General features: G+C 47.3%; 1 protein-coding gene across 1 annotated transcript; it reads right to left on the bottom strand.

The window, feature by feature from the left end:
• On the bottom strand, window positions 1-27,966 carry PARP1 (poly(ADP-ribose) polymerase 1). The gene is made up of 23 exons (XM_040430589.1): window positions 27,691-27,966; window positions 22,148-22,310; window positions 21,875-21,990; window positions 19,295-19,512; window positions 12,591-12,687; window positions 12,283-12,399; window positions 11,830-12,006; window positions 10,654-10,789; window positions 10,431-10,571; window positions 8,945-9,172; window positions 8,720-8,788; window positions 8,371-8,503; window positions 7,494-7,689; window positions 7,172-7,300; window positions 6,556-6,639; window positions 6,307-6,429; window positions 6,090-6,218; window positions 5,666-5,764; window positions 4,316-4,468; window positions 4,068-4,195; window positions 2,924-2,985; window positions 2,637-2,751; window positions 1-457 (listed from the first exon to the last, which is right to left on the bottom strand). Exons 1-23 carry the CDS (start codon window positions 27,808-27,810, stop codon window positions 373-375), a joined length of 3,018 nt encoding a protein of 1,005 aa, XP_040286523.1. The 5' UTR covers window positions 27,811-27,966; the 3' UTR covers window positions 1-372.

Here is a 27,966-nt window from a genome sequence, read left to right on the forward strand (position 1 = left end):
GGAACGGCGCCCGTGTATTGCAAATGCGGTCCTGCAATACGGCAACGGGCAGCACACGTTCGCGCGCAGGAGGCTTTAGAGACTTATTCAACTGGGGCGGTGGGTTGCATCTGAGGAGGGGTCTACCCGTCACCTCTGGGAAGCTTCCCCATCGGCTATTTGACAGGATAATCGTTCCGACTATACAACAACCTGAAGCCAGGAAGCAGACGGGACATACCAAGGTATCAGTGCGTGTTTGTTGTATCGCCCCCTGCTGGCCAGTGTAGGAATATATGTAAGTGAGATCTGCACGGGAGGACCCTTTATATGTCAGTACTAGGTCTAAAGGTTTAGAATATCCACAAAAGGTCGAGGTGGGCAGCGGGATCATCACCACATCATCCCCCCTTTATAGTTGAATTTCAGCTTCAGCAGATACTTCAGATTGACTTGGGCAATGTCGTAAACAATATATCTGAAAGGGGAAGAGTTAAGGCAGAAAAAAACGGATCTGGTCAGCAATGACGAGCTTAGCCTGATCAGAACAGCTTTAGGCCTCATGTACACGGATGTATTTTCTTTCAGTGTCTGTTCTGTTTTTTTTGACCGTATGCGGAACCATTCATTTCAATGGGTCCGCAAAATAACGGAAGTTACTCCATGCGCATTCCGTTTCCGTAGGTCTGTTCCACAAAGGAATAGAACATGTGCTATTAATGTCCACATTACGGACAAGGATAGGACTGTTCTATTAAGGGCCAGCTGTTCCGTTCCGTAAAATACAGAATGCACACGGACGTCAAACGTATTTTTTGTGGATCGCAAAATACATACGGTCGTGTGCATGAGGCCTTTTTTGCACGGCTGCAGGTTTCTTGTATACTTTTGTTTCACCATTTTCAAGATCTCTGCTTGCTGTCAGTAAGGGTAGGTTTATACGATGCGGAAATGCTGCAGGTTAACCATCCGGGAAAAAAAAACGCAGTGGGATACGGCTGCAGCAAAGCGGAAAGGACCTGAACTAATCTCATTGATACGTGGCTGCGGCAAATGAATCCTTCGAATTTACCACGGATTTCACCTTTTGCGGGTGAACTCCGCAACAAACATCAACATACACGGATTCAGATTTTTGCCATCCCGTGTGGACATACCCCTACCGGATAAATTCTTGGTTACATTCAGAGAACTAAAATACTTTTTACAGCTGAGGGTTTGTTGCTGCTGCATTCAGTCTAGATAATGCTTCATTTGCAGCACAATAATCTGCTTTACGTGCCGTGTTTTGCGGTCCGCAATACACAGATGCCCTCATGCGCCTTCCGCAATTTGAGGAACGGGCGGACCGTTATAGAAATGCCTATTCTTGTCCGCAAAATGGACAAGAATAGGACATTAATCTATCAACGGAGCAACGTTCCGCAAAAAAAAAAAAAAAAAAAAAAGCGGCTCGGGTGAGGAACCAAAAGCACGTTCGTGTGAATGCACCCTTAGGCCAGGAGACTACAAATGCGTTAGAGGGGTTTTCTGCGAGTTAAATACGGACAATCCATTCTCAGGATAGGTCATCAATAGCTGGTCAGTGCAGGGTCTGACCCTCAGCGCCCCCTGCTGACTGTCTGCAGCACTTACGGGAGTGAGGTCACATTCATCGGTCACAAGTCCAGTCCCATTTAAGTGAACGGGCGTGGGCTGCAATACCAAGCACGGCCACTATACAATGGACGGAGCTGTACCTCGGCAGACTATGAAGAGGTTGCAAGCCCAAGTCCAGGCACTGTGGTTTATTCAAACAGTTGATCGGAGAGGATGCTGGGAGTTGTACCAACATTGAAGTCCCGGAGAGACCCTTTTACGCTTTTATTCCCCCCGGAATTCTATTGTACATGCAACGCGGACGTCTGGTCTATAAAAACGTCAACTGCTTGCGAGCGTCATAGATACAGGGTGTCTGCTGTGTAGGCAATAATGCCGATTGCAGACATTTAACCCTACAGATGCTGTGGTCAATTATGACCACGGAAAAAACCCGGGAGCCATTGGTTTGCTCTGAAAGCAGGGCTTTTAGATCTGTAACGGTAAATGGTGCAGTTAAAAAAGTACAACTTGTCCCGCAAAAAACAAGCCCTCATATGGGACCAGAAAAAATAAAAATAATAAGTTATGGTACTGGGAAGGCAGAGAAAATCCTCCAGGGCTAAAGGGGTTAAATTCACGAACTTTTGCCTGTGCGCAACACACACACACAATTTTTTAAAAAAAAATTATGGCGTGAATAAGTCACACACTGAACTTTATGCAGGAAAAGCCATGTGTGATCCGCGACCAAACACCTAGCAGAATGTGACTTTTCGCCGCCGTCGCATAGTAACGCAACCACATTCTCAAACATTACTTGCCATCTGCGTGTCGGGCGTCCGAAGTCGCCGTGTAGTGTAGATGGCAAATTGCAGGTATTTTTTGGGACGTCGCAAACCTTATAGACGTACAACACAGACACGACAAATTCGCCGTCGCAGCTAAGATTCTGCCCCCCGGCGGCCTTGGAATCGCCACTTTCAGCGGCATATTCTTAAAGGCAGCCGGGCGACTATGGAGATCCATCCCCTGCAGACTGTTGTGTCCGTAAGGAAAAGCATCAGAAAAAAGGATACTCGTTATAGAGCAGACTGGTGTCCGGGACGTTGGTGGAAACGCCCTTCCCCAAAGGAACGTCCACGCCCTCCAGCTGTACGGTGGCAGCAGGATCCGGGGCCGTTCTACCCAAACCTACAAAAGAGAAAAAAAAAAGTCAGACGAACACATTGACAAGACGCAGAAGAGGAAAACTGGAATGACTGCGGCCGGGTCAGGACTGGGCTTACATAGCACGCAGAGGCAGGGCGCTACACATACCGCGCGTACATATACACATTAGCGGCGTGCGCCCCTCAGCACTTACCTTTCACACTGTGTTTACCCTTAGGTACTTTCGCGATGTGAGCAGCAGCTTTTAATTCATGCCTGGAAATAAAGATATAAGAGGTTAGGGGAGTAATGGCTGCTTTGGACAATCCCTTCCTATGGTGCCCATTAGATCGTACGGATAACATAGTGGGATAATCCGCGGCAGGTTGAGCCTCTACATTGTGAATTACAATCATGCACCACCCCCGCTATAAGGCTACTTTCACATCTGCAATTCTGCTGTATCCGCCATGGATCAGCAAAAACGCTTCCGTTATGATAATACAACCGGCTGCATCCGTTATAAAATGGATCCGGTTGTATTATCTCTCAAACAGCCATGACGTGTCCGTCACTACAACCATTGTAAGTTAATGGGTGCCGGATCGGTTTTCTTTTGTGTCCGAGAAAACGGATCTTGTACCATGGGCTTGCATCGAATTTCAAGCCGGATCTTGTTCCGCATCCCACGAGGCATTTCAAAAAACACCGCTTTCAGTTTTTTTTTCTGTCTGGCATGGGAACGCAACCAAACGGAACGGAACGCATGCTGGTGCACTCTGCCGAGTTTTGTCCCCAAAATAAGTGGGCACAAAACTAAAGTGTTTTCCTCCAGTATTAAGATCCTAGGACGGATCTCAATACCGCAAAAGAAAACGATGATGTGAACGTAGCCTGACATGTATAGGTCCTTGTAGCGCACATGGACATGGAATGTACCAATGCGACAAAACCACATTAAAAGAGTCTTGCGCGACTTCGGGCGATATGAACTTTGGCTCCACAGAACCAATACATTTTAATGCTGTATGGAAACAGCATTGAAAATGAAGTTTTAGAACAAATCAACGTCGGATCTATGATGCAAAGGTCGATTCGCTCAAGCCTCGTGATAAATATATAATTATTGGGGGGGTCTGACTGATTCGACCACCACCAATCACAGAAACAGGGTGCTTGTTGGTGGCCTGACCGGAGTCCTCCAGCCACCGCCTTGCGGGGCTCCGTTCTCGATATAGGTGCGGGTCCCAGCACCTATAAGACAATGGGGGCATATCCTAGCGATATGCCCCCATTGTCCATGATGAGACAACCCCTTTAATCTTTAAAGGAAAAATAAAATAACAGATTTTACTTACATGTTTCCGAGAGCGACTTCTCCCAGCAGAATCAGGCCTATCGGATTACCAGGCATTGTATGACAGTAGTTTGCACTTTTAGACACCATGTCGGCAAAGTAGATACCTTTACCAAACATGTAACCGGTCTGCAACAAGAAACAAGGACATGACGTCACCGCCATATAGACACCGATGTGTGGCATAGGAACTTAAATTAATTCCCCTGTTATTTCTAACATCTTCGCAGCATTAACATGTGTACTCACAACAGGTGCTTCAGGTGGAGCGATTCGGAGACCCTGGGATAAGATTCCAGCAAAGTTTGTGGCGCGGGACCCGTGCCACAGCAGCTGGCGGTTGTGGAGCTGCCGGAATGGCTTGTACCGCTGCCTCTCTCCTTCTCGCGCAATCTTGAAAATCTTTTATACAGGAAACAAAGGAATCGAGATTTTTTTTTTTAACATTTATGAAAGACCCAAAAAATTTATTATTTTTGTGGATCGAGAGATGGAGAACAGGAGAATTCCTGTTCACATATACGTGCCCTTAGCGGTGTGTCACTGAAACACACACGTTAGGCGGTGGACACATTTGGAGTCATTGTTTATGTAGATTTGGACATATTTGGGGCTAGTATGAGATTATTTTTTTTGCAATAGGTCTTTATACAACATTTTTTTTGCTTAATTTGGCTTCTATGTTTCACTGTACACCACAGCTGCCGTTTCCCATGAAATCCGCTCAGGCTCCAGGGCCTCTCTTTCCTGTTCAAAGCAGATTCATGGGTTTGATTTTCTCATAAATCAGCTTAGTTCATTCATAATGGAAAAAAAGAGTGAGGGACCGAGTCTGACGTATTTATTATAGAATGGCCTTTGGCAGCTGCAATATACGGTGATACACAGAAGCTGCAGAAGCCAACGCAACCTCTTTAATATAAGCCCTATTACAAAATGTTCAGCCCAATTAAAAGAACAGCTCCAAGGGTGTTCATAGCATTTAATTAAAGTGTACTCAAGCTTTCATCTATACTTAATTAAAACCTAGTGTAAATGTGATGTAAAGAATGTTTATAATATACTTTATTTTTTTAAACTTTTCCTAGAGGAATAGGGACCTGCAGTGCGCTTTGCAATGTGTACACCTGTATAACGCCGTGTGTGAATTCTCCCGGGGCCGCACTGCAGGTTGCACAGACCGGAGCACTGCTCCTCCTGCCTGTACCAGCGCTGCCCTGCTTAAGCCTGGCATTGATGGGCTATGTCTTGGTTTAGCAGAGCAGACACAGGCAGGAGGAGCGATGTGCCATGTGAACTCTCATCGCTTTTCCTGCAAGTGCCCACTCTGCTAAAGCCCGACACTGCCCACCTATGCCTGGCTTTGGCAGAGCAGCACTGGCACAGGGAGGGGCAGCAATGCTCCGGCCTGTACAGCGCTTGGTGCGGCCCTAGCGGAATCCATAATCCTATACGCAGCAGGATACGGATTGTAAAGCATGATAGGCATCTGAAGTGCAGGTGCCTGTTCCTCTAGAAAAAGTTAAAAAAAAATATATATATATTCTTTACATCAGATTTAGGTACACTTTAAAAGCAACATTTCTGTAAGATACTCACATCCAGAACCTCCAGGTCATATGCATTGTGGGTCTCAGCGTGCGTGTTCTTCACATACTGATGAATTATCTTGGCCTCCTCCGAGTTCTTGTCAACCACCTGTAATAAGAGGAAAAAGACCTCAAAGTTTTCCACATGCCATAGGTTTCCCAGACTCCACTTACAGGGACCCCCACTAGGATAGTGGAGATCCAACCGCTGGAAATCCCACCAAATTACCAGCAGTGCCATGAATGTTGCATCGCATGCATGGTGAAATCAGAGGTATGCGTAATGGACCCAGCTCCCTTGTAAAAACCATATAGGTCCTAGCATTGCACTAATATCCAGGGGTGGTCCTTACGACCCCCCCCTCACAGTTACATAGGTATATTGTATTTTACACAAGTCTACAAAAAGTTTCCATCTTTAGAGGCTTCAATACCTGGATGTCAGTTTTGATCTTTTCATATTTCACATCGATTGGATCTTTCTCGGAGTCGTCCGTGCCGCCTCGTAAGAGACTGTACGCCACTTCGATGTCCAGCAGATTGTCCAACATCTGCACCTTAGCCTGGAAACACATTAAAAGATACATTGTGCAAATTGCATGAACCGTCCCGGCATATGACCAGCGCAGAGAACGTGAGTGAATCACGGACCTGGATGTAGTCCTCATTGTCCAGAAGAGGCGGCTTTTTCATTCCAAAGTCATGTGGTATTAATGTGTAGAAGCGATTGGACAGATCCAGGAGTTTGGCTTCGGTGCCACTGTCAGATACAGCCTAAATTATAGAGTAAAACAAAAGCGCCATCTAATGGTAAACCAGTAAATTACACAAGACCTCCACACCGTCCACATTTGTTTTAGACACTACATTACAAAGCATATTGCAGGAGACAGGACTCACCTGCTGCACTTCGTTCAGAATGGAATAGGCGCTCTGAATCTGCCGCTTGCTAAGTTTGCCCAATGGCATCTTCTGGAGATCAATCTGCAATAAAGAAGAGAATTTCTTATTAGCCTAAGCAGACGACGCATACAGCGCAGCGGTGGTCTCCGACTCTCCAGCTGTTGGCTAGGCTACCCACTTGTTAGGACGCCAAACCCCCCCTAGCCCCCATCTCTTTGGTACATGCTCCTCAAGGAGCCCCCTTGCTGTTACATCCCACAACTTATGCCCTATCCACAGCATAGGGAAGAAATGTTTGACCGGCTGGGGTCCAAACACCGGGGACCTCGCTGGTCACTAGAACGGAGGCCTGTGTTCCCCTTGAATGGAGCAGCGGACATGCCTGTCTGCTACTTTATTTAAATTGACTGATTTACTGAGCACGTGTGACCACCAGCACTGCGCACATAACGTGGACATTTACGTCAGGGGGCGCCAAGTCAAGTGTGCAATAGCAAGGGGGCAACATGACAGGCATGCAATAGCAATGGGCACAGAGTAAATGAATATCTGTGTGTGGGAAACCCACTGAGTTGTGTATTTTAAATCTAAAGACCAGGGGGGAAAAAAATACCTCAAACTCCACCATGGCCTTCTTCATGCTCTCCACATCAAATATCATCTTGATGAGCTCCTGCACAGCCTTGGGGAGTTTGGATTTCGTACCGGCTCCTTCGGAGAGCTTCTTCACAACATCTTCCTCCTGCAAAACACAAGTAAAGATTACTAATCAATTGAGCAGGTATAAAGGCAAATATACAACCCCAATCTATGGTCACCGCTTCCCACCCATCAGACCCCTACCTAACAGTTTCAGAATCTGGTGGGTCCCTTATGCATTGCCTAAAATAGCGGCGGTCCAGGCGGAATACACTGGACCCTCCATAATTATGTACCTGCCCGTAGTCAATCTCCAGGGGGTAGAACTTGTTGGGGTACTTTGTGAAATTTGTCGAATGCCAAGCATTGCCCGTCTTTTCTTGGTACAGGTTCAAGAAATGGTCAATGGCTTCTTCTTTGGAGGTCATTTCTTCCAGTTTATTACTGCCGATAACCGTTCCTACGCGACCCCAGGAACGGAAGACCCAGTACCTGCAGAGAGCACCACAAAAAAAAAAAAAACGCTTGTTACAAGCCTGTGCAATGTACCGTATTTATAGGGGGATGAAATGGAAGTGAACCTCATGGAGCGAATATATTTAAGAGCACGTCCATTATGAAAGCACTCAGGAGGTGCTAGGAGCGGCGAGTGGAACACCGCCATCGCTGGCTGTACTCCAGGCTCTCTAGTCTTCCTCTGGACCCAGTGCTGCACGACCTACAGTGTTCAGGGCATAGTGCATGTAGGCCCCACTATGATCTGATGCTGTGCGATGTCAGGTCACCAGAAGAAGACCAGGGAGCGGTGAGTGAAAGAGACCGGTGGATCTGAAGAATGGTGGAGCTATCCGGAGGAGAAGGAGAGGTAAGTTAATTTATTGGTTTATGTCTCATGTGAGGTCTCATGAAACTTGGGGGTCGGATTAGAGGTCTGAAGGATCTTGGGGGGGGGGGGGGGGGGGGTCAGATTAGAGGTCTGAAGGATCTTGGGGGGGGGCTTCTGATTAGAGGTCTGAAGGATCTTAGGGTTCTGATGAAAAATATTTTTTTCTTCTTTTATTCCTCTATAACCTAGGTGCGTTTTATTGTCCGGTGTGTCTCATGGAGCAAAAATAAATTGTAATCCCCAGAAGAATGCAGTCATCTCCACCAGCGCAGACAGGGATTACACACCTGGAGTCTCTGTCGTGTTCAATTAGCTGCAGTTTGTAGTAAGAGTTGGTCCCTCGGGTTATATCTACCAGGCCGAGAGTGGCGCTGAAGATCTTGCCGCTCTTCTCCAGCACGTGAGATGAATTTTCCAGCCCTGAAAGGAAAAAAAACTAGACATTTCAGACACAGCAGATCCATGGGAGTCCTCGCCCCCGCTACAGCTCAGGGGTCCATTCAGACGCGGCAGATTTGTCGCAGAAAGCCACACACCTGCCGCAGAATCAACTCCATTGAGATTAAAATCGGACAGTAGCCGAAAACAATGCAACAAAACCTGCTGCATGTGAACACACCCTGAAGAACGGCTTACCGGAATCGGGGTCGACAGCTGCTCCTCCTTTGACAGTCAGTTTCATTTTTTTCTCGGATTTGCTGCCCCCTAAAACAGGAAATTATTCTTGGTTATCTGCAAATCAGAGATCTTTACATGAAAACATGGGGGGGGGGGGAAAATAAAATTTAAAAAAAATAAAATTTAAATAATAAAATCCGATCTATTCTGGCTCTGGGATTTTACACATTTCTTCCTACTCACCCTGCTCCTCCTTAACTTTCCCCGCGCTCTTTCCTGTGCTGGACTTGGGTTTTGGCTTGGCTTCCACTTCCATCTTCACCTCTGCCCCCCAGGTAGATATCCCGTGCTGGGTCAGTAGTTCCTGGATGCTCTTCCCAGACTGCACTTCCTTAAGGAAATTCTCGCTCACCACTCGCACGTTGGCAGCTTTTACTTCTTCCATCTTCTTATTCATCTTCTCCACCTCCTCTGTGGATGGTCAAGACACGAGCATGTTACCTTAACCTCCTAACAGTCACGCTAAAAATCTGGAAAACCCTCCCAAAAATGTCACTTTTTAGTAAATCTTGTTGGCGCACAACTGCATTTTTAACCCTTTAGCGACAATTAATTTTAGACTTTAGGACCAGTAACATTTTTCCCCTCTGTATTCCAACAGTCAACTTTTACATTTTTTTTCTTCTAAATGTTTTTTTTTTTTTTTTTTTCAGGATTAGTTGTAGATTATTAAGGAACCATTTTGGGGTAATATATTATATTATATTATATCATATTAAATAACTTATACATTTATTTTAAGGGGAAAAAAAAAAAAGCAATTTTAACATTTTACTTACGGCGTTCATTGTGTGGTATAAATAACATAACTTTATCATGTGGGTCACTACAATGAGGATAATACCACATTTCTATAGACTTTTTACTATTTTTCCTTTCCTCCTGCAGGCTGTCTGCTCTGCAACTGCCCCCTCCCCCTCCTCCAGACTGAAGGAGAGGGGGGCGGCTGCTTTAGCTGCTCATATCTCTGGATCGTTAGGAGCTAGAGATATCGGTATTCCAAGCATTCAAACACTACCAGGATGACAGCAATATCTCCAGTAAATGGGAAGATATCGCTGTTAGAAATCGGGATGCGGTGAATGCAGCTGTAAGTGAAAGTAAACACAGGTTTTAGTGCATTTATTCCCGACTCTCCTGCTTCTGTTGTGATCATGTTGTCATGCTCTTTTATTAAAAGCACAGAATGCCAGTTTTCAAACAAGATCCGGCCCATGTCTCTAGCTTATACCAATGAGAAGATTTCAGCAGCTAAAGCAGGACCCCACCATCCATTTCCCCTTCCACCCAAGTAGTGCTCAGGCAAAATAGGTGGTTAAAGGGGTTGTCTCACATCAGCAAACAGCATTTATCAAGTAGAGAAAGTAGTCGTGTAAGAAAAAGTGTCAGCCAGGACCGCGGGAGTGCACATAGGCCAGAGCTTTTTCCTACAGTGTCAAAGCACGACCACCACTACTGGATTGCCAGGTGGTCATAACCATGGAAGGCAGATGGGGGAGCAGGGAGCGAGAAGTAGACAGGGCAAGGGGCAAACTGACAAAGGAGCAAAGACGGTGAGGGACAGGTCAAGAGGAGCAGAAAAATCAAGGGGCAAACAGAAAATAATGCAGAGAGGAGGAGGGGGCAAAGGAAGGACCAAAGAACAATAGAAGCGGTGACTGGCACTTACTCTGGGTGCTGATGCAGACCGTGGCTTTATTCACAGATCCGGTCGTCTTTCCGCCCAGCTCTTCTATCAGAGCCCTTATCTCTTCTTTGTTCTTGGACAGTTTGCCCAGTACCAGAATCACCATTTTGGTCAACGGTTTACCTAAAAAAGAACAAACATTTAACCGCGGAGGTCACCACCTCAATATTCACTAACAGCAGAAAAAGTGCAGACGGCCACTCACCTTCAGGTAAGGGCTCCTCTTTAACAGCCGGGGCGGTAGAGACAGGAGCAGAGACCGGGAGGGGGGCCGCAGGAGGGAAGGCGCGGTCCTGTCTCTTAAACTTGAACTTCTTCAAATAAGGAACCTCATGGAACTCCTAGAAACAGGAAAACGTAAGAAAGAGGGAGAAACGTCACTATAACTGGAGATAGAGCGGCGAGCTCAGTCCTGATGCCCATGTATAAGATGGCTAATCAAAACTCCTGAAAATTATTATAGATCCACCTACAAGTCAACAGGGGGCGGTATTATAGTAGTTATATTCTTGTACATAGGAGGCAGTATTATAGTAGTTATATTCTTGTACATAGGAGGCAGTATTATAGTAGTTATATTCTTGTACATAGGAGGCAGTATTATAGTAGTTATATTCTTGTACATAGGAGGCAGTATTATAGTAGTTATATTCTTGTACATAGGAGGCAGTATTATAGTAGTTATATTCTTGTACATAGGAGGCAGTATTATAGTAGTTATATTCTTGTACATAGGAGGCAGTATTATAGTAGTTATATTCTTGTACATAGGAGGCAGTATTATAGTAGTTATATTCTTGTACATAGGAGGCAGTATTATAGTAGTTATATTCTTGTACATAGGAGCAGTATTATAGTAGCTATATTCTTGTACATAGGAGCAGTATTATAGTAGTTATATTCTTGTACATAGGGGCAGCATTATAGTAGTTATATTCTTGTACATAGGAGGCAGTATTATAGTAGTTATATTCTTGTACATAGGAGCAGTATTATAGTAGTTATATTCTTGTACATAGGAGCAGTATTATTGTAGTTATATTCTTGTACATAGGAGGCAGTATTATAGTAGTTATATTCTTGTACATAGGAGGCAGTATTATAGTAGTTATATTCTTGTACATAGGGGGCGGTATTATAGTAGTTATATTCTTGTACATAGGAGCAGTATTATAGCAGTTATATTCTTGTACATAGGAGCAGTATTATAGTAGTTATATTCTTGTACATAGGAGCAGTATTATAGTAGTTATATTCCTGTACACAGGAGCAGTACTGTAGTATTCTTGCAGGTATGGGGCAGGATTACACACAATCTTATCAGTACTGCTCTGCTGAGGACAGGACTACATAAGAAGCAGATAATATAGAAGTACTTTACCTTAGGTGTCACCCAGTCCTTTCTGTCAGGAGTCTGTGTTTTAGCAACACATTTGGTCCAGGCGCTGATATCTCCTGTACAGTAGTAGTCATCGGTCTTGAACACAAACTGTCCCTTACATTCCTCACAAGGAAGCAAAGCACCAAACGCCATGCCGTCCGCCACCCGGTCCAGGATCTACAGCACCACAGAAGTGAACAGACTTTAGAAATTGTACAGCAATATATTCTGTAAGTCTGCCACCCAAGGCACACCCGTGACGTCACATTATTGCGCACCCACAAATATTTATTTTTTACACTATTTTCCAATAGACGTTAACAATTCCTAAGAGGTTTCATTATCCCCGCTTGCTGCCATTTAACAACTTCTTCCTCGCTCACAGGTAAACTCTCCAGAAATGGCTATAAAGTGATGATCTACATGTATCTGGATTACGGTATTACCGCTTACATTCGTCTCCCCGGATGGGACCTGCTGTTTATTGGCGATAAGCAGCTCCTTCAGGTCGTTGGTGCTGCAAACCTTCTTCAGCTCATCCTTTATGCTCCAGATAAGCTCTGTCTGCTCCTGTGTCGGGAGAAAAGGAGAGAATTGATGGAAAGAAAGAAAATATGTCAATGATTACGCAAAAAATGGCATTTCACGGTTCCTCTATTATTCCTCAGGAAAATGTATGCATATATTTGTAGATAAGGAAGGCGTTTACTGACAAGTCGAATGGTACCAGCCAGGAGTAATTGCGCATCCCTTTCACTCACCTTGAGCAATTTCTCAAGTTTTGATTCCTTTTCCTTCTCCTTCTTTAATTTCTTTTTGGAAGCCGCAGATCCGTCCAGCTCATCTCCTTTTCTTTTCCTACAGAAATGTTAAAGAAAGACTTAGGTGGACGCGTTATCACACCGACCAGGACCAGCAGACGATCTGAGGTTTCCCAATATATACAAAAAGCACATACTTATCTTATAAACAATAAGTACTATTAATATACACAAATAAACCGTATCGCAAGTTGAGTCACTGTGTACACTTATCCAGAGTTACATCCTGTATTATACTCCGGAGCTGCACTCACTATTCTGCTGGTGCAGTCACTGTGTACATACATTACTTGTCCTGTACTGACCCTGAGTTACCTCCTGTATTATACTCCAGAGCTGCACTCACTATTCAGCTGGTGCAGTCACTGTGTACATACATTACATTACTTATCCTGTACTGATCCTGAGTTACCTCCTGTATTATACTCCAGAGCTGCACTCACTATTCAGCTGGTGCAGTCACTGTGTACATACATTACTTGTCCTGTACTGACCCTGAGTTACCTCCTGTATTATACTCCAGAGCTGCACTCACTATTCAGCTGGTGCAGTCACTGTGTACATACATTACTTGTCCTGTACTGACCCTGAGTTACCTCCTGTATTATACTCCAGAGCTGCACTCACTATTCTGCTGGTGGAGTCACTGTGTACATACATTACATTACTTATCCTGTACTGATCCTGAGTTACATCCTGTATTATACTCCAGAGCTGCACTCACTAGTCTGCCCATATTTCATTTCTTCAACACAATGACGCGCCAAATACAGTAATGTCACCGTTATACCGCAGCTTAGTGACCACATAGAACTCTAGCCAGAGACGGTGAACCCTCCAGGAGACAGAGCGTTATTCAGAGACTCCAGTCCGTCAATTCTGCCAAATGTTCCTAAACTGAATGGGGGTGAATACTTATGCATTCAACTTTGAAGAACACAAAAAAATAAAATAAACCTCTGCCATGATTCAAGGTAAAATTCACAAACAAAACCAAATATCTAGGGGTGTTGAATACTTTCTGCCAGGTGCTGAGTATAACGCCTCTATCATGGAAATCAACCCCGAGCGGCAGTAATAATGAGGGAACCTGTGACACGGAGCCCGGTGCTCTGGAGTCTGTAACCTGTGACGCCTCTCCCCCTAATTAAGACTTCCTGATGGCGAGGTGTGACCGCCGTATACCAGGAGAGGGACGCTGCTGTATCCTCCCGAGCGGACATAAGGGGACATTAGAGCCTCCGCGTCTAATTACTGAGGTAATTCATCAAATCAGCGCTCAACACCTTCACTAATGATAACGAGGAGCATCTGCTGCAAGGAGGGAAGGTACTGATAAATAGAGGACCAGGGACCCGCCGACAACGAGAACACAGGAGGATCATCCCAGGACGTGAACCGCACATGGACCAGCCCTGTAAGTCAGGATAAGTAATGTATGTACTCAGTGACCGCACCAGCAGAATAGTGAGTGCAGCTCTGGAGTATAATACAGGATGTAACCCAGGATCAGTACAGGATAAGTAATGTATGTACACAGTGACTCCACCAGCAGAATAGTGAGTGCAGCTCTGGAGTATAATACAGGATGTAACTCAGGATCAGTACAGGATAAGTAATGTATGTACACAGTGACTCCACCAGCAGAATAGTGAGTGCAGCTCTGGAGTATAATACGGGATGTAACTCAGGATCAGGACAGGATAAGTAATGTATGTACACAGTGACTCCACCAGCAGAATAGTGAGTGCAGCTCTGGAGTATAATACAGGATGTAACTCAGGATCAGGACAGGATAAGTAATGTATGTACACAGTGACTCCACCAGCAGAATAGTGAGTGCAGCTCTGGAGTATAATACAGGATGTAACTCAGGATCAGTACAGGATAAGTAATGTAATGTATGTACACAGTGACTGCACCAGCAGAATAGTGAGTGCAGCTCTGGAGTATAATACAGGATGTAACTCAGGATCAGTACAGGATAAGTAATGTAATGTATGTACAGTGACTGCACCAGCAGAATAGTGAGTGCAGCTCTGGAGTATAATACAGGATGTAACTCAGGATCAGGACAGGATAAGTAATGTATGTACACAGTGACTCCACCAGCAGAATAGTGAGTGCAGCTCTGGAGTATAATACAGGATGTAACTCAGGATCAGTACAGGATAAGTAATGTAATGTATGTACACAGTGACTGCACCAGCAGAATAGTGAGTGCAGCTCTGGAGTATAATACAGGATGTAACTCAGGATCAGTACAGGATAAGTAATGTAATGCATGTACAGTGACTGCACCAGCAGAATAGTGAGTGCAGCTCTGGTGTATAATACAGGATGTAACTCAGGATCAGTACAGGATAAGTAATGTAATACAAGTTTCTTTTGTACATTACATTTACAGAACATGAGGCTAAAACTGTAAAATCATGTTTAAAGGTGGACTAACAGTTTTAACCCTTTAAAGACTGGGTCTATTTTAATTTTTGAGTTTTTCTCCCCACGTTCCAGTAGCCATAACTTTTATTTTTCCGTTCACATAGCCATATGAGGGCCTATTTTTTTTGCAGGACAACATGCACTTTTTAATGACACCATTTAATTTACTATGTCTTGTATTGGGGGGAAAATTGAAAGAAAAAAAAAGAAAAAATTCAGCCAAGGTTTTTGGGGGTTTTGACATCACAGCATTCACTGTGTGCTCAATATGATTACAGCGATACGGTAATAAAAAAAATCTATATAAGTTTGGTAAAACCTTTTGGGGGAAAAAAAAATACATTTTCTTTGCATCACCATTTTCTGAGTAATAATTTTTTTTATATTTCGTCTACAGAGCTGCATGAGAGTTTGTGTTTTGCGTAACGAACTTTTGTTCTTAATGGTACCATTGTGGTACGTATGACTTTTCGATCACCGTTATTCAATTTTTTTAGGGTTGGGAAAAGATAATTAAAAACGTCAAATCCTGTAGGAGTCATTTTTTTTTCCGTTACTGCGTTCACCACAAAGGAATTTTTTTAAAAATATTTTAATAGTTTAGACATGGTGATACCTAACATTTATTTTTTTATTATTTATATATTTTCATATTCAAAAAGCCAAAATATTAACTTTTCATTCAATAACTATTAGCCCCCTTAGGATCTTTTGATCCCTTGTCCTATTCACCCTAATAGAGATCTATTAGGGTGAATAGGATTCTGAAGCTCTCCCTGCTGAGCTGTGCCTCGTGCACAGCACAGCAGACAGCTTACCATGGCAGGCCGGAAAAGTTTTCAGCAGCGTCCAGACTAACATGGTAACCGATCGGAGCCTCACAATTCCGAAGAGCAAGCTCTGACCGGAGGCTCCCTTTGCCTCACCTCAGATGCAGAGATCGGCATCGAACTCTGCATTTGAGGGGTTAAAATGACCGCGTTTGGCATGATCGCCATTCCCAGCTATTGCAACCGGGAGCCTGCAGTATGATACAGCCGGCACCCGCTGGAACCTACTCCATACAATTGCAGGAGCATATTAATGCTGTACATGTACGGCATTATGCGTCAAGGGGCAGAATGACACCCCAGACCCAGATACTGGTTTCCACTTAGGGGGCAATTTTACAATTTTTTTTTCAGATCCAGTCCCAGTTTTGGAAAGCATAGTCCTGGCCTTGCCCTAATACGCTATGACCATCACCTTTCAGTATAGTTCTATTTGCCAGCTCCGTTTTAAACAGATGCCATGATGCTGGTGTGAACTGAGCCCACACTCACATCGTGTAACGTCATTCCTTTCTGCTTCCAGCACAATGAACGTCAGCACCGCGGCAGTCACCGACCTCGTATTCACCGTGAACGTCCCTTACACAGCCGGGGAGATTGTGATCGCCGTCTCGGCCGCATTGGGAAACACCCTGGTGTGCATTGCCGTCATGCAAGACCGAAAGCTGTGGACAGTGACAAACTACTTCCTAGTGTCACTGTCCGTGGCAGACGTGTGTGTGGGGGCGTTTGCCATCCCCTGCGCCATCCTGACCTCCATGGGCATCCCCCGATACAAGCTGGAGCTCTGCTTGCTGATGCTTTCCATTCTAATCATGCTGACCATGAGCTCCACCTTCAGCCTCCTGGCCATCTCGGTGGACCGCTACATCGCCATTCTCAACCCGCTGAGGTACAAGAGCTTAATGACCCCCAGCAACACGTTCGTCCTCCTCGTCACAGCCTGGATCGTGGCGTTTCTCAGCGGCCTGATGCCCCTCATGGGCTGGCATAAGCCCCCGCCCCCGCACGGCTACTGCCTCTTTGTCCACGTCATTGACATGACTTACCTGGTGTACTTCTTTTCCTTAGTCTTCTTCTACTTACCTGTAATCATTATGCTTGTGATCTACACCCAGATCTACTCGGCAGTAAGAAAGCAGCTGCATGGCACAGCGGTGGGCGTGCACCTGGGTAACGCGGGCAAACACGGAGCAGGGATGAAGGAGTTTAAGACGGCCACGTCCCTCTTCACCATCATTTTCTTCTTCATGTTATGCTGGGCTCCCCTGCACGTCATGAATGGTATCAGCCTGCTCTGCCCGCAGTGCTATATCCCCCCCGTCATCCTGGATATCGGCATCATCCTCACCCACGCCAACTCCGCCCTCAACCCCGTCATGTACGTGTACAAGCTCAAGTCCTTCAGAAACACCTTCAAGAAAGTCTTCCTGTGCCGCAAGGCTGCAGTCACCCCGACCAGACGGCACAAGGAGACCTCCATTGCTCGTCTGCACTGAGCGCCCCCTGCTGCTTTTATAACCCGCCAATGGCATTCTGTTCATTCAAGTTTTTTTTTTAAAGGGGTCCTCTGGTTTTATGTAAATTAGGCTTATTTGTTGTGCAAGAATGTATTTTTTTCCATATACATTGGGGCAGATTTCTTAATCGTGTTGCAACCTTAATATTAGACAAATTTAATTATCTGGCGCATGGACCTTTATAAATTTTGGTGTATTGTAAATCCTACGCCAGAGTTACACTAGAATTCCGTCATTACGCCAAAAAAATCAAACACCTGTCTGGTCTAAGGTGACACCATCTATAAGTTTGCAGTTTCACACCAAAAATGCATCAAAATATTTCCAATTTTGGTGTGGAACATTTTTTATAGTAAATCTGCCCCCTTTGTGTTCACAATTTAACATCTCTGCTTGCTTGCAGTGAAAAAGACCACTCTTGTTTACACTCAAGAAGGCTGAAAACTTGGACCAACCCAATATCTCTCACAGCTGAGGGTTTGTTGCAATTTTTTCCAACGTAGACGACTAGGTCATCGATATCCGTTTGTTGGAGTTCAGTTTCTCTGCGCCCCCACAGATCAGATGTTCATATCATTTCAAGCACAGCGCCGTACATTGTATAGTGGCTGTGATTGGTATTGCAGGTCAATCCCCTGACATCACTGGCCTAGGAAGAGGTGGCGGCGCTCACCAGAGCTCCCCAGCCCCTTCAAAAACAGCTGATCGTCAGACTCCCAACGATCAGGTATTAATGACCCATCCTGAATATAAGAGAACTACAAAAAACAAACAAAAAAAAACAAAAAAAAAAACTTTAACCCATTGGTCGCCAGCCTTAATGATCAAGCAAGTTTTTTTTTTTTTTTTTTTTAATGCCAACATTTTGGGGTACACAACCTATTCATTAGCTTGTATTAACTATTTATGTTGAGATTTTAGGTTATAGATTTTGCAGTTATTTTTTTGGCACAAATACCATGATAACTTTTACTCAATAACTATTAATACATTTTTTTTTACATTTTACTACAAAATGAAAGCCCCCCCTTTTTTTTTTATAAATAAATTTTCTCTTTGCATCGCCGCATCCCAAGACCCATAAATATAGAATTTACTTTAGCTGCCTGTATAATCTACCTCATAATATCTGGTTTCTGGAGCATGCACTTCACAGCGCACACGCCGCTCTCATCACTGATCTGAGCACCGAGCAGGAATCATTATCTCCAAATAATCACATATTTGATTCAGCTGTTTCAATGTTGACAACCTCTTATGGCAGCCACTACAGTGACCACTGGGATTGTCAGACAGTTTTCAATAGCTAGTGCAGTCACTGTGTACATACAGTACATTACTATCCCGTATTATACTCCAGAGCTGCACTCACTATTCTGCTGGTGCAGTCACTGTGTACATACATTACATGTCTTATCCTGTACTGATCCTGAGTTACATCCTGTATTATACTCCAGAGCTGCACTCACTATTCTGCTGGTGCAGTCACTATGTACATACATTACATTACTTATCCTGCACTGATCCTGAGTTACATCCTGTATTATACTCCAGAGCTGCACTCACTATTCTGCTGGTGGAGTCACTGTGCACATACATTACTTATCCTGTACTGATCCTGAGTTACATCCTGTATTATACTCCAGAGCTGCACTCACTATTCTGCTGATTGTTATTGGAAGCAGTCAACAAGCTTGTTATCAAGGCACACCCCCTAACCGATTAGATCTCCTATAATGCAAAATAGATTGTGGTTGTCAAGCAGAACGTCTCTACTGATCTGTCAAACATGAGCCATGACACACTGTAACGACTTGTGGAGATACACTGTGTACAGGTGGCACACACTTACCCGGCCTCAGACTTCACTGCCGGGAGCTTGGCTTTCAGCGTCTCCTTGTCTTCGGCACTGAGGATGCTGAAGCCCTTCATCTGGCTGGAGCTGTAGATAGAGAGGAACCCGAGCTCCTCCCTGCGGCTCACAAAACAGTCCGGGTGATACCAGCGGTCGATCATGCCCAGCTGAGGGCGCTCCACATCCAGGCTCTTCTTAGATAACCTGACCTGACCCTGCAAAGGCAACACACAGGTCAGCGACCATGAACCCGAGGGGGCACACACCTCTTCACATAGGAGATGGGTTGTTCTGTATTCCCTGCCCCCCCCCCCCAAAAAAAAATATATATCTGTCCAAGGATCGGTTTCTTTATACATTAGTGCTTCATACTTTAAGTGCAAACTGGACACCCTCCTGCAACCACTGCCAGCCTTCCCCACGGACACCCTCCTGCAACCACTGCCAGCCTTCCCCACGGACACCCTCCTGCAACCACTGCCAGCCTTCCCCACGGACACCCTCCTGCAACCACTGCCAGCCTTCCCCACGGACACCCTCCTGCAACCACTGCCAGCCTTCCCCACGGACACCCTCCTGCAACCACTGCCAGCCTTCCCCACGGACACCCTCCTGCAACCACTGCCAGCCTTCCCCACGGACACCCTCCTGCAACCACTGCCAGCCTTCCCCACGGACACCCTCCTGCAACCACTGCCAGCCTTCCCCACGGACACCCTCCTGCAACCACTGCCAGCCTTCCCCACGGACACCCTCCTGCAACCACTGCCAGCCTTCCCCACGGACACCCTCCTGCAACCACTGCCAGCCTTCCCCACGGACACCCTCCTGCAACCACTGCCAGCCTTCCCCACGGACACCCTCCTGCAACCACTGCCAGCCTTCCCCATGGACACCCTCCTGCAACCACTGCCAGCCTTCCCCATGGACACCCTCCTGCAACCACTGCCAGCCTTCCCCACGGACACCCTCCTGCAACCACTGCCAGCCTTCCCCACGGACACCCTCCTGCAACCACTGCCAGCCTTCCCCACGGACACCCTCCTGCAACCACTGCCAGCCTTCCCCACGGACACCCTCCTGCAACCACTGCCAGCCTTCCCCATGGACACCCTCCTGCAACCACTGCCAGCCTTCCCCACGGACACCCTCCTGCAACCACTGCCAGCCTTCCCCACGGACACCCTCCTGCAACCACTGCCAGCCTTCCCCACGGACACCCTCCTGCAACCACTGCCAGCCTTCCCCACGGACACCCTCCTGCACCCACTGCCAGCCTTCCCCACGGACACCCTCCTGCAACCACTGCCAGCCTTCCCCACGGACACCCTCCTGCAACCACTGCCAGCCTTCCCCACGGACACCCTCCTGCAACCACTGCCAGCCTTCCCCACGGACACCCTCCTGCAACCACTGCCAGCCTTCCCCACGGACACCCTCCTGCAACCACTGCCAGCCTTCCCCACGGACACCCTCCTGCAACCACTGCCAGCCTTCCCCACGGACACCCTCCTGCAACCACTGCCAGCCTTCCCCACGGACACCCTCCTGCAACCACTGCAAGCCTTCCCCATGGACACCCTCCTGCAACCACTGCCAGCCTTCCCCATGTACACCCTCCTGCAACCACTGCAAGCCTTCCCCATGGACACCCTCCTGCAACCACTGCAAGCCTTCCCCATGGACACCCTCCTGCAACCACTGCAAGCCTTCCCCATGGACACCCTCCTGCAACCACTGCCAGCCTTCCCCATGGACACCCTCCTGCAACCACTGCAAGCCTTCCCCATGGACACCCTCCTGCAACCACTGCCAGCCTTCCCCATGGACACCCTCCTGCAACCACTGCCAGCCTTCCCCATTGACACCCTCCTGCAACCTGTGCAGTAATTAAACATTAAATCAATATTTTTAAAAAAGTGTTCAAGTTGTTAATTTCCTTTTGGCCAGTGCCGCATTTCCGCAAAATAAATAGAGCATGTCCTATTCTTGTCCGCAGCTGCGGATAAGAATAGGAATCCTCTATTTAGTACCGGCGATGTGCGGCGTCAGTGTTTTGCGTACCGCAAAACACCGCGGACGTCTGAATGGACACTAAGGATGCATTGGTCTGTCTGCTGCCACCACTAGAGGGAGCTGAGGAGATACTGTAAACTGCACATTGCGAGCTCCCCCAGTAGGGGCAGAAGTCCCGCATGTGTGCTGCCAGTCTACTGAACTCTGCGAGGCCTCTGGTAGCCCTCAACGATCTCCGGCAGTCCCACAGATATGAATGGAGCAGAAGCACACGTGCATGGCTGCTGCTACATTAAAATGGGGAACATGGGGCATCTGTTCTCTTGATCGGCAGGAGACCCAGTGATCAGACCCCCGATGATTGGGCGCTTATCCCCTATCCCAAGGGTCAAACTCGTGGCCCCCCCCCCCCAGTGGTTGCAAAACTACAATTCCTAGCATGCCCTAATAGCTGTAGGCTGAGCATGATGGAAGTTGTAGTTTAGGAGGGCCACGAGTTTGACATCCCTGCCCTATCTGACCGTTGTCATGGGACAACATGTTAAATCATCCGCCCGTTACCTTCTCTATCTTCTCCTCGCAGCCTTTGCAGGTGCTTCTGTTGGACTTTGCATATTCAGCTGCAAAATCATTCAGTGTCATATTCGCTTTACCGCCTTTGCCATCACCTCCAGGTCCTGCGGGGATCAACATGTAATCAGTCAGAAACACGCCAACATGCCAGTAATGACAATACATTAAGGAAGGAAGGGAAGTCATTCACTGACAGTCAGAAGAAAGGAAACAAAATATTTTAAAGAGTTGCAGAACTTTCCAGCTTTATTCACAACCTACCGCCTGCAGCTCCCCCGGTCTCAATTGCCTTCTTGATCTTCTCCTGGTCCTCCCAGCGCAGCTCGGTGAAGCCATCGATTTGCGCCTGAGATAAGACCCGCGCCCGCTTCCAGAAGCAGAGGTAGTGGTGCCAGTGCGGGACCTTCCCATCAAACATGGGAGACTACGGGGGAAAGAAAGCAACGACAATCACATCGGTTCTGTAGGTTTAAACAGCGTGCTCACAATTCATAGCTATGGGAGTTCCGGATACAGCTGAGCGAGCATGCTCGGCTGTTTTTGGAAGTCCCAATGCGGTGAATGGAAAGTGAACAGCGCAAGCGCTGCTCCATTCACCTAATAGCAGAGCAAGTGCAGCCCCTTCTCCATTCACCTCTACGGGCTGCCGGAAATAGGCTCTAGTAGTGAACAGAGGGTGGTGGCACATGCGCAGTGTGCTCTCTGTTCACTTTAGTTCTGGAGATGGCGATGGGTCCTAGCAAGAAGGACCTGCAACCATCTGGCATTGATGGCATGTCCTAGTGATAGGCCATGAATGTGCCAGATGGGAATACCCCTCTAAACCCTTGACGTCCCCAGACTTGTGCGGCGAAGGTTTTGGTTCACCTCTGATTCAAGCAACCGTATCCCGTAGTTTGCAACTTTGGGGACGGCCCAGTCCTTGAAACCACTTGCTCTCCTGTGTTCCACACAGCACAATGGGGAGCGACCACAGAGCTGCCAGGAACTACCCCGTGATGTGAACTGCGCAGCCGCCGTTACCTCCCATACAAGGGCAGCGTTCCAGCTTTCCTAGGGTTCTGACTGGCAGATCCGACTAATACCACAACGTAGGAGGAGAGGGGTATTGCTGCACAGCCAGGGGGGGACCTGACATTCAGGGACTTGGGAAAGCCAATACTTAGTACTTCTCACAGCTGAGGGTTTGGTACAATTGTATCCAGTCTAAGGGCTCTTTCACACTTGCGTTGTCCGGATCCGTCGTGCACTCCATTTGCCGGAGGTGCCCGCCGGATCCGTAACACCGCAAGTGAACTAAAAGCATTTGAAGACGGATCCGTCTTCAAAATGCGTTCAGTGTTACTATGGCAACCAGGACGCTATTAAAGTCCTGGTTGCCATAGTAGTAGTGGGGAGCGGGGGAGCAGTATACTTACAGTCCGTGCGGCTCCCGGGGCGCTCCAGAATGACGTCAGAGCGCCCCATGCGCATGGATGACGTGTCCATGCGATCACGTCATCCATGCACGTGGGGCGCCCTGACGTCACTCTGAAGCGCCCGGGGAGCTGCATGGACGGTAAGTATACTGCTCCCCCGCTCCCCACTACACTTTACCATGGCAAACAGGACTTTAGCGTCCTGGGAGCCATGGTAACCATTCAGAAAAAGCTAAACGTCGGATCCGGTAATGCGCCAAAACGACGTTTAGCTTAAGGCCGGATTAATGCCTTTTAATGGGCATTCATTCCGGATCCGGCCTTGCGGCAAGTGTTCCGGATTTTTGGCCGGAGCAAACTGAAGACATCCTGATGCATCCTGAACGGATTTCTCTCCATTCAGAATGCATTAGGATAAAACTGATCAGGATTCTTCCGGCATAGAGCCCCGACGACGGAACTCTATGCCGGAAGAAAAGAACGCAGGTGTGAAAGAGCCCTTATTAATCCTCTGTGAAGTAGTCACATGGGCAGCACACTCCTCTCTGCTGTCCTGACTGATACAATGTATCAGTTCAGCTTACAGGAGGGTCTAGACTGGATACAGTAGTAACAAACCCTCAGCTGTGAAAAGGTATTAGGCCTGTAGAGGTTTTCAGTCTAATTTGCATATCTATCACAATAAGAGCACACAGAGCTATGGGGACTGGGTATTGCGGATGTGGTAGCGGCCATCTAGCAACCCATGTCCTCAGCTCTATACACAAAATCCTGGTGACAGGTTCCCTTTAAAAGGGGTTTTCCAGTAGTTTATACCCATCTCCAGGATGGGTATCAGATCGGTGGGGCTCGGACATCCCGGCGGATCAGTTCTTTATAGAGGCCGGATATTGCTGCGGCCTCCTCACAGCTCTCCAAGCACAGCGCCATACGTTGGTAGTGGCTGTTCTTGGTATTGCAGCTCATTCACTGCGCCTAGATCATGTGACCAATGAACGGGACTTCACTGGCCGAGGAAGAGGTGGTGGTCACCGAGGCCTCTTCAAACAGCTGATCGGCGGGGGATCCAGTAGTCGGACCCCCAACAGATACTGATGACCTATCCTATCTTCTTGACGAAGAAATCCTACAATCCAAAAACTGGACCTCATCTGTCCAGTCAAATAAAGTGCCCCAATTATCACTACTGACCGCATTTTACATCCGGCGCATTTGATTTTGTTACAGCGTCCAAAGCAGCAAGGACTCGTCCCCTCCCCTGACAGGTCCTATTTACTAACTACTTGCGTTCCCCGTGTAATAACTAGTCTGGAGCATCGACTATGTCAGGGATGGCCAACCTGAGGCTGTCGCAAAACTACAACTCCCAGCATGCCCAGACTGCCTATAGCTATCAGCCTACAGCAGGGCATGGTGGGAGTTGTAGTTTAACAACAGCTGGAGAGCCGCAGGTTGGCCATGACTGGACTGTGTTGTACAATTTCTCTATTATTCCTTCTAGAACAAAGGATCAGCAACCTTCGGCACTCCAACTACAACTCCCAGCATGCACACTTCCACACTATTCTTGCAACTCCCATAGAAGTTAAAGGAGGATTCTGCTGGAGTGCCGGAGTCTGCTGAGACATGTTCTAGAAGTTACGGATGAATTACCAGAAGTTTGCAATGCAGGTCCAGCTGGGTGTTACCAGTTTAGGGGGGGGGGGGGTCCCTGAACAGTCTGAAACTGGAACACTTGGGGCCGGATCTGGCATTAATGCATTTCAATAGAAATTAATGCCGGATCTGGCATCTGTTTAGGATTTTTGGCCGGAGAGAAGACTGCAGCATGCTGCGGTATTTTCTCCAGCCCAAAAAAACGTAAGAGGGACTGAACTGATCCGTATGCCATCCGTTTTTTTGTGTGGATCCATTGTAACAATGCCTAAAACGGACAAGAATAGGACATGGTCTATTTTTTTTTGCGGGCTACGGAACGGACATACTGATGCGAATACCACACGCATTTTTTGCGGACCCATTGAAATTAACGGGTCCGCATCCTATCCGCAACGGACATGGAAACAAAATACGTTTGTGTGCATGTAGCCTAAAACTGATCAGTTTTCTTCCGGTATTGAGCCCCTGTGACGGAACTCAATACCGGAAAACAAAAACGCTAGTGTGAAAGTACCCTGATAACATATGTCACCATGCGGTAACGGCGAGTCTTAGGTCTGATCGCCGTTGCCGTCACCTTCTCGTATACCACTGTTACGCCCCCCTCCCGCCTAGGTTGGCCCCTTTTATTTGTCCTTCTGTCAGGAGGATGTTGGACTTGTCTTGTGCAACACTTATGGGTTAATGAGCGTAGATCCTCCCCGTCTAATGGTCATCGGCCATACGTCCTTCCTCCTGGGGGCGAGTCCGATTCCCCCATATATACCGGCAGCTCACGCGGCCGCCACAGTAATAAAGTATATTAATTTTAGCGCCTCCACCCTGTCCGTGACAGGACCTACCATTGAGACGTATACCTGGTATATTTTTTCTAGTAGCAGTGACGTTTGCAACAGTCTGAATCTACCCAGTCACTGCCGTCAGTGTAAAGCCCCATTCACATGTCCGTGTCCGTGACGCCTCCGTGATGGATCCGTGTTTCACTGACTCTGCACAGCTGAAAAATTATTTTCAAAGCATCTCTTCCTAATAATCCGTGAAACACGGATGCAACACGAATGGCGTCCGTGTTGCATCTGTGTTTATCACGGACCAATAGACGGGCAAAATAGAGCATGCGTCCACGCTAAAACCACCGACCGTGGTAAAAAAAAAAAAACTCAAGTGTGAATACACACAATTAAAATGAATGGGGACGTGTGCTGTCCGCGGAGAACACCGACTATGCAGGGACACGCCCCCAACTGGTAACAACTGGCAAACTGCTGGTAATTCATTCCTAACTTCTAGAAGGAATAATAGAGGAATGTCACAACCTAGAGTCATAATAGATGCTCCAGGATAATGCAAGTGTATTAGACCTGTCAGCAGAGGAAAGAGCCGGTGCATTATATCCTGTCATGCTAATCAATCTGCAGGAAATGAAGAGTAGAGACGAGTGTAGGATGATGGGGGTAATAGTCCATAGAGCCAGCAGGAGGAGCTGCTAATTACAGACAGGCCAACACTGATTGATGAGCCCTGCTGTCCTGCTGATCGGGATCACCAGATCCCTGAGGAAGATCTGATAACACAACCCCCTGTCCCACAGGGAGGGGGGTCATATACCCCCCCCCCCCCCCCACAGCTTCAGGGGTCCAGGAATGACCAGAGCGCCCCCTGCATCCTGTGCACTTCAGGCTATTGTTCTCTGTTATCAGCCACCTGGAGGGACAGCGATAGGAAGTGCAGAATCCCATCCCCCCCCCCCCCCCCCCCGAGACCGTTACCTCCATGTGTGTCTACATCAGCCCCCCTCGATTATAACCTGGGGTCAGCAGCCCATTCATATTCAGTCGTCTCCCTGGTCACTGATTTCAAAATCTCCGCTTACTGGTGTTAAACGGAAACAGCTGCAATTATATTTAGAGCCCAATACAGTGCACCGTCTCGCTCTCTGTTGTGAGACTACAACTCCCAACGTGTAAGCGGAAACAAATCTACTTCCTGTCCTGATCGCTTGCTTGTGCGTTAGTTTACACGCCCATGGATGAACAGGTATTAAAACCCTTGGAAACTGCCTTTAAGCACATACGACCTGGGATGCAAACGCCCCCCCCCCCCTCTGGTGGGCTTTCTAGGTGCCATTGCGTTAGTTTACACACCCCTGTCTATGCTGTAATCCTATGGGGGATGACTTCCATACCATTGCTCCTGCAAACCCCCTTTCAGTTGCAAACTGCGCTCTCTAACCCAGTTTCCAGAGGACTTTGCATTAGTTTACACGCACAGTGACCCTATGGACAGGCTGCGTACTACTCCCCCCATCACTCTCCCTGAGCCTCAAGCCACTTGAAAAATTGTCTAAGTCTAAACACCCTTTCAGCGCCTCCTGTTGGATCAGGAACGTATAACGTGCTGTAGGGATGCACCGAGATTTAGAGGAGAATGTCCAAAGGGGGGGGGGGGGCAAGATCAAAGGAAAAGCACAGTATGGACCCCTCTGCATAAGTTTACACACCCTTGTCCATACAGTGACCCTATATATGGCACCTGGAGCACCCCTTTAAGTGCACAGTAATGGGTCTGCATTGGTCCCCATGCAAAAGTTTTAGCACCCAGGCTATAATTACATAATACCATGTCTTAAAGGGGCAGCTGGCACTTTGCACAGGAAGTCATCCCCCGGGGCACACAGCTCTGCTATGTGGAGGCCTCTACCCAACCAGACGCAGCCGCATGCTTTACCTGCACCATGATGGCGAGCCGCAGCGACTCCTTGGAGATGTTGTCCCCGCACTTCTTGCAGGAGGCCCGGCTGCTCTTGGCGTACTCGGCCCGGTAAAGCTTCTCGGAGGCGTCGGCCATGACTGCAGGAAAGGAGAGGAGATGACCGGGCAGAAGACTCACTCACAGCCCAGGGAGGACCAGCGGCGTGGAGCCAGGAGCCCGCCACACAACAAACCAGGCAGAAGAAGACGAGCACCGAGCCAGCCCGGCGCTTCACACAGTTGTCGAGGGATC

This window comes from Bufo bufo, chromosome 4 (genome assembly GCF_905171765.1).
Source record: "Bufo bufo chromosome 4, aBufBuf1.1, whole genome shotgun sequence".
In the NCBI taxonomy this organism is placed as follows: domain Eukaryota; kingdom Metazoa; phylum Chordata; class Amphibia; order Anura; family Bufonidae; genus Bufo; species Bufo bufo.

Coding starts and splice junctions, on each gene's coding strand:
- PARP1 (XM_040430589.1), bottom strand. CDS start 27,810: ATGGCCGACGCCTCCGAGAAGCTTTACCGGGCCGAGTACGCCAAGAGC. Junction 22,311..27,690: donor GGCTCGCCATCATGGTGCAG/GTAAAGCATGCG, acceptor TTTCCCCCGTAG/TCTCCCATGTTTGATGGGAA. Junction 5,765..6,089: donor AGATCAAAACTGACATCCAG/GTATTGAAGCCT, acceptor CTCTTATTACAG/GTGGTTGACAAGAACTCGGA.